General features: G+C 32.7%; 2 protein-coding genes across 2 annotated transcripts; one reads left to right on the top strand and one right to left on the bottom strand.

Moving 5' to 3' along the window:
* Nucleotides 1–3,342: 3,342 nt before the first annotated feature.
* Nucleotides 3,343–4,020, top strand: LOC111911741 (latex serine proteinase inhibitor). Its single transcript, XM_023907491.2, has one exon. It carries the CDS (start codon nucleotides 3,343–3,345, stop codon nucleotides 4,018–4,020), a length of 678 nt encoding a protein of 225 aa, XP_023763259.1.
* Nucleotides 4,021–6,011: 1,991 nt separating this feature from the next.
* LOC111911706 (agamous-like MADS-box protein AGL62) lies at nucleotides 6,012–6,801 on the bottom strand. Its single transcript, XM_023907456.2, has one exon. The coding sequence runs from the start codon at nucleotides 6,770–6,772 to the stop codon at nucleotides 6,110–6,112; it is 663 nt and encodes a 220-aa protein (XP_023763224.1). The 5' UTR covers nucleotides 6,773–6,801; the 3' UTR covers nucleotides 6,012–6,109.
* Between the last annotated feature and the right edge of the window lie 372 nt (nucleotides 6,802–7,173).

Here is a 7,173-nt window from a genome sequence, read left to right as displayed (position 1 = left end):
ATAATTATCCATATTTGATTTATTTAATGATTTCTTGCAAAACAATTTACCAATTTAATAAAATAATTAATCAATTATCACATAAGGAAACAAATATTTTATTAATTGAGAAATATCTTCAATTAGGTCAAGAATATACTCATATATATATATATATATATATATATATATATATATATATATATATATATATATATATATATCATAAAATCAGATTTATATTGATCTAATATGATTAAGGCAAGTATCTCAAAGATAAACAACAACAAATCCCGAAGTTTCCTTTTTCTGACGCTCGAACTCGCCGAGTACCCAGATGGACTCGCCGAGTACCACCATGGGACTCGCCGAGTTCATCAGGCAGAGGACAAAAAAACACGATTTTTTCAGCAACAAGGAAGCAATCAAAGTATGAATTCAATAGAAACCAATCTAGGCTCTGATACCACTGATGGGTTTTGGCCATATGAACATTCCTATGTGCACATGCAACCCTAATGCTTGAATCTAGGTTTCTCTAATTGAACATACATTGAATCCAAGACTTCTAATGGCTAATATACAATAACAACAATATGAAATCAGAGATTAGAAGTTTACCTTGAATCACTTGCTTGATCTTCTTGTCCTTGAGGCTTTAAAGTCACAATTGCCACTCCTTTAATGGCTTACAAACACCAACTAACAAGAGGATGATTTAGGAGAGAGGAGAGGGAATCAAATCGGCCAGGGTTTCTACTCAAAGCATAAGTCACGAATTCCCTTATCCCTAGGGGTCTATTTATACTTGTAAGGCTCCTAGGGTTTCACCCTTAAACCCTAATTGGATATCTTAAGCCCTAAGCAATCCAAATCCTTTCCATGATAAGCCTTGGACGATTTTATGGCTATCCTTAGCCCTAGAAATCGTCCACCCCTTATCCATAAAGGATATATAGCCCAAAGTGCAACTATCAAACAATTGACAATTTATGCCCCTTTATTTAATTAATCTCTTTAAGTCACCAAATTAATTCCTAATTAATTTATGACTTATATTAATCAAATAACAATATTATTATTCCTTATATTATTCTCATAATATATTAATAATATTCCTTCTCTCATTATAAATCATCCTGTCAAGTTGTTATGGTGAAGGCAACCCAAAAGGACCATGCTCAACCGGGTCAAATACTTGCCTAATATAGTTGTAGCCTTAGACACTATTCCAACACAACCCCCCCAAGGGTATGTCACATAAAAATTGGACGAAGGCAGTCGAACATTTTCAAATGCCAGAATTTTTAAGGCGTTCGGCGTCAAACACAGAATGTCGTGAAAAACAAGTAGTTGAGGGGGGTCGAGCTCATACAACAATGCATGTTTCAAAGAAGTAAGTTATGATATATTTAATTATTTATTTAAAGTATAAGTAATCTAATTTTTAATGTTAAATAGGATATCAGTCGAATCGAAGTTTTTCGTAAAGCTAATTCGAATCGCCAAGGGCTATTTTATAGTCCTGCGGTCGAACAACAATACGTAAGTGGTTAATCTATATTTTCATATAAGTGTTTATATCATCAAGGGTATTTACTAATCTAATTTTTATGATTTTTATTATTTTTTAAAAATACAGAATGCTTTACTCGAGGAGATCAACCAACGAACTCAAGCTACTTCTGAAGCAAGCAGTCTAACACCAACAGATATAAAAAAAGCTGTTTTGAAAGAATATTGGGTGTTCGACGCGGACATAGCAGAGGCATTGGGCGTAAACCCCCTACCGTTGTGTCCATGTACGATCAAGAACAACCAGTGACACAAGAACAACCACAATCACAGGTAATTGTTAGTTATGATTTGATATGTTGATATTTTGTAGTTTGGTAATTTTTTGAAATACAATGCTATAATGGAAAGTAGAATGCTATAACGATATGTTGGTTATGATTTGATATGTTGATATTTTGTAGTTTGGTAATTTTTGGAAATACAATGCTATAATGGAAAGTAGAATACTATAATGATATGTTGGTTATGGTTTGATATGTTGATATTTTGTAGTTTGGTAATTTTTGGAAAGTACAATACTATAATGGAAAGTAGAATGGTATAATGATATGTTGGTTATTGTTTGATATAATGGAAAGTAGATGTATGTTTAAGTGCATTTGATATGTTGATATTTTGTAGAATGGTATAATTATAATGCTATTATGATATGTTGGTAATATATTTTGTTTTCTTTATAGATAGAAATGTTGCAAACAATACTAAAGGACCAAGTATGTTCTGTAGCATTGGAAGAGTGGTTTCGCTCATTGACGCCACCAAATAATAAAGGAAATGATGAGGACGAGTAATTACTTTAGGATTTTATGATATGTTTTGTAATGTGGAAGAATAGTTTAGAATGTGGTATGGATTAATATTTTAGATTGGTTGTGTATGGATTAATATTTTGGATTGGTTGTGTAGGATTAATATTTGTATTAAAAGTTATCAGATTTCATAAATGCTATATTGTTTTTTTTATAAATTTAATGTTAAATAAAAAAAGAAACCAAAATTGATTTTGCGGCGACAACTTTTGCGGCGACATAATGTATTAGTGGCGACAGGTCAATAGCGACGACATACATGTATTAGCGGCAACAGGTCAATAGCTGCGACGATCTACCTTTAGCGGCAACCAAAAACATATTAGCGACGAAACATCATTGGTGACGCATTTGCAACGACACGTCGCCGCTAAAGGTATTAGCGGTGACACACCTAACCTTTAGCGACGACAGGCGTCGCTGCTGTTGCTCAGTCTTCTTGTAGTGGTAGGATTCCAATCTTGACAACTTTTCCTCAATGTCTTGGAGAGAGGACAATCTCACCATATCACTAACTAAAGCATGATTAACTCTACATAAATTATATTATCAAGCATTTCCAGATATATTTCCATGTTAACTCTAAATAAATTATCTTTTTTTTTATGTATTTCCATTTATGCCGATATTTTCTACTTGGTTGCCATATTAAGAACCTTTTGATGACTATATCACGTACTGGTGGATACAAGTTTCCTGATTTAGTCATTGTAATAATCATTACAAAAATTCCTTTTTGCGGCGTATTCGACATGTCACCTTTGACAAAAGAGAAGAAAATGCCATTCTCGTTGATAACGAGAGTAAGCTCAAATGTAAACAGAAAAAACATGTCTGGAAGCATTTAGAAACAGTTAAAATGCTTGAAAGATGCATTAACAGTGCACCCTTGATTTACATTGCTAATCCTATAAATATATACCGACCTCTAACTATATAATTACACCACCCATCAATTAAAAAATTGTACACAATCATGAAGCCATTATTGTCTTATGTTCTCTTGCTTCTCTTCATCATCACTACACAGTTATTAATCTCTTCTACCACCACCACCGGGACTGCAGCGGCCACTGAAGACATAGTAAAAGACTCTGAAGGGAAAGAGGTATTGGATAATGTTCCCTACCACATTGGTCCAGTCATCACCGGAACCGGAACCAGAGGCCGGATCAAGTTAACTGACACCATGTACAATAAGAAAGTTTGTCCACTAGACGTGGTGCAGGACCCATCTGAGGATAACTTAGGGGGCCAGTTCATGTTCACTCTCATTGGTAAGGAAAAGTATCTCCTCACCTCACGCATTCTTGGTATTGATTCTGGCTCCCCGAAGGGTGAATGTGAGGAGTCTACATTTTGGACGATCCCAGATGTGGAAGAACCACCACCGTCTAACTTGATTACAACTGGTGGCGGTTTCGATCAATCTTTTACATGTTTCCAGGTTGTGGAGTATCCTAAACCAACAAGTCCAGAGGTGCCTAGCTACATGCTTCAACACTGCCCCTCATTTTGTGGTGCAGGCCCTCAAACTTGCTTTAACATAAGCATTTACACAGATAATGGAGTCAGACGGCTTTCTTCCATCACTGGTGGTTATCCTTTTGAGTTTGCGTTTTATAAGGTCAAAAGAACCCATGATACTTTGTGATTTTCATAATCTGGAGCAAAAAATAAGAATTATGTAGTAGTCCATATGGATATTATTCCAATTATAAATTAATGAGACTCCGCTCCAATAATAGAAACTATGGTTATACTTTAGTGATGAAGTTGATACGACATTTTTTTTATTTTTTTATTTTTAATTTTCATATAATTTTTTCTAAACATTTTTTTACAATATTTTTAAAATGTTTCATAGATTTTTTATAACTTTTATACTTTTTTATAACAAAAACTTACTAACTATTAGTTAACACGTATAAAAAAATTATAATTTTTTCAAAAAAGTTTACAATATATTTTTGTTTAAAAGAAGTTGTATTAAAATTGTATATATGATTAGAGTATAAAAAATTAAAAACTTATAACCGAAGTTTAAAACGTTGTATTAAGAAATATAAAACAAGTTTATAACTTTTCTGTAAATAATTATAGCAACTAACTTATAAAATTAAAAAATGTTGTAAAAAACTATACAAAAATTAATAAAAAAAAACCTTAAAAAATATTCTAAAAAATCTTTGAAAAATTGTAGAAAAATTAATTTGTAAATGAACTCAATTTAAGTTGAATTCATAATAAATTAATGTTTAACATGAGACAAATAGAAAACATACAAAAACACATAAGTTGGTTATTTTTTTAAATATTAAAATGTATTTAATGGCACCCTTATTTTTGGAAAAACAACTTCCTTAACCACGGTTTTGTGCCAATTTCGTGTCACTATTCCCTCGCTGAAAAATATTAAGCTATGTCTCACATTTAGGAGTCATTGTTCACGAACCTCTATGGTCACGTTGATTAAGTAGTGAGTAGTGTGTGAATTTGAAAATAGGTTAATAGGTTATCAATATTGTTAAAAAAATAAATATTTAATGGCATCTCGACAAACTGTTAAAAAGATATATATATATATATATATATATATATATATATATATATATATATATATATATATATATATATATATATATATATATATATATATATATATATATATATATATATATATATATAATGGCATCTTGAAAACAAATAAAATAGTTATTTTCCAAATTTAGTCATTTATCTTCTTGCTTCTTTGTTCTGTTACCATGTTCTGCTACTTGTTCACTTTCAGTCCTCATATTTCTCATTTCTTGGTAAACGCCAAAACTTAACATACATTTACACCTATAACTAGTCGCTAATTACATCTAGGAGAGTGCTACTAAGTTCAAGCAAAGAGAACCAAACAAGCTAATACACTATATCAACTAGACTTAAATTAACATGAGACAATAGATTCAAATACAGTAATTAGGAATCTTTTTGTGGTCTTCTTACTGATCAAATAGTGATGGGGGTTAATCGGTGCATATAGTGGCAGAGATTGAGGGTGTGACAGGGTATGTTGAATCCCTATTTTTTCATCTTTCATATTTTACTGTAACGTAACCCACATCATCCACCTCCTAAATCTTTCATTTCATTTTTCAAATTGCGCACCCGTTTTCATTTTTCACCCAATTTTTGTTTAATACAAATAATAAGTACTGAAGGAGTGTTTCTATGCAATGATGGATAAAATTGATGATGAGGTATGCATAATCCTCGATACCCTTAAAGGTAAGCAATAGCTGACGTAGGTAGAGTAGTCCAAGTGGGGATATTAAAACAGAGGAACCCAAACTAATATCCAAGACGCTCCAATTAATTTGTGAGCATGAAGAAAAAGGGGCTAATACACACAAACCTTATTCAATGCATGAACATCTCATTTTTTCCCCAAATGAATAAAGCTAAAAGATCGAGCCTCAAGAGAACTAAAGAAGGCTGGGCGTTCAATTTCCCTAAATATAGAGAATCAATTTAGTTATTAATTTAAAATAACTTAGATAATGAAATTTCAATATAAATTTTATTTAATAATTTTGTTAAGGTTTCAATTTATTCCTAACACGATGACAAGCAAGATTCAAAGTCCATAGATCATCGTTCAATGGCCGGTGTATATACATGAAAATTAATTTAAAAAGGATAGTAGCTAGTAAGGTACTAACTAGCAAATCGGCCAAAAACATAATAACTGCTTAAAACAAACCATGGCCATAGCCATAGCTATGGACGTGAGAAGAAGTACAAGATGCTGAAATGATGGGGTTAGGCTTCATCTCATAATAATCAGCATCACCGCTAATAACATTATTAGTACCAAAAATTGTCACAGAGTTAGCATTCTCGAGGAACAGCTTATTGGCCTGTATGGAGATAGTCTTCTTGAGTTCCTCCATTGAATCCTTCAGTTGTTCAAGTTCATGGAGATTCAAGTCCTCAATAGGTGCTTCCCACCAGAACTGGTTCTGGCTAGCCTTTCTCATTTCATCAAGGGTCTCCCTTCTTTTCTTCTCAGCTTCTAACTCGTCCCTCATGTGCGTTTGCTGCAAATTTAGATCAGGAATGGAAGCTATCCTATGCGCCTCTACAAGATGTAAATTTGTAGGCATAGGATTAATTTGCTTTCGGGTCAGAAATCTATCAACAACCGAGTCAACTTTAGGATGGCCAAAGGAGTAAACTTTTCCAGCCGGAGAAAAGACCACGATAGCGATGTCAACCCCACACAATGTGCAAAGCTCGCTAGCCTTCTTAAACAGCCCTACTCGTCTCTTTGAGAAAGTCACTTGCAGATGAGATTTTTTCTGGATTTGTGCCATTTTAATCTTTTGGCGACCCAAACTTCTCTTTGGCGCCATGTCTTAAGATCTTCAACTAGAAACTTGATTAAGATGGAGGGTCTTGGATACTAAAGTTTAGTGAAACATGCCTATTTATAGGTGATGAACAAGTATTAATTGTAGTCATTATTTGGGAGTTATAAAATCTTGGTTTTTAATACACGGATATCAGGACAATCAATTTCTTGTTGTCAACATCATTATGCAAACTATTTGACATTTGTCAGTTACAAAGTCAACACCCTGTATTTGTTGTATGCCAGACTGTATTTATTTAATAAGTTTAATGTTTTAGAACAGCGGTTAATAAAAATATATCCCAAATATGAAGGTAGACAACAATTACAAGGAAAGAACCATAAAACGAGATATACAATAAAGAGAGAACCTATCTAGGTTTTTTTTTTTTTTTACTTTTT

The sequence above is a fragment of the Lactuca sativa genome, chromosome 2, assembly GCF_002870075.4.
Source record: "Lactuca sativa cultivar Salinas chromosome 2, Lsat_Salinas_v11, whole genome shotgun sequence".
Taxonomy (NCBI): domain Eukaryota; kingdom Viridiplantae; phylum Streptophyta; class Magnoliopsida; order Asterales; family Asteraceae; genus Lactuca; species Lactuca sativa.
This window is presented reverse-complemented; position numbering and strand designations above follow the sequence as displayed.

Coding starts and splice junctions, on each gene's coding strand:
- LOC111911741 (XM_023907491.2), top strand. CDS start 3,343: ATGAAGCCATTATTGTCTTATGTTCTCTTGCTTCTCTTCATCATCACT.
- LOC111911706 (XM_023907456.2), bottom strand. CDS start 6,772: ATGGCGCCAAAGAGAAGTTTGGGTCGCCAAAAGATTAAAATGGCACAA.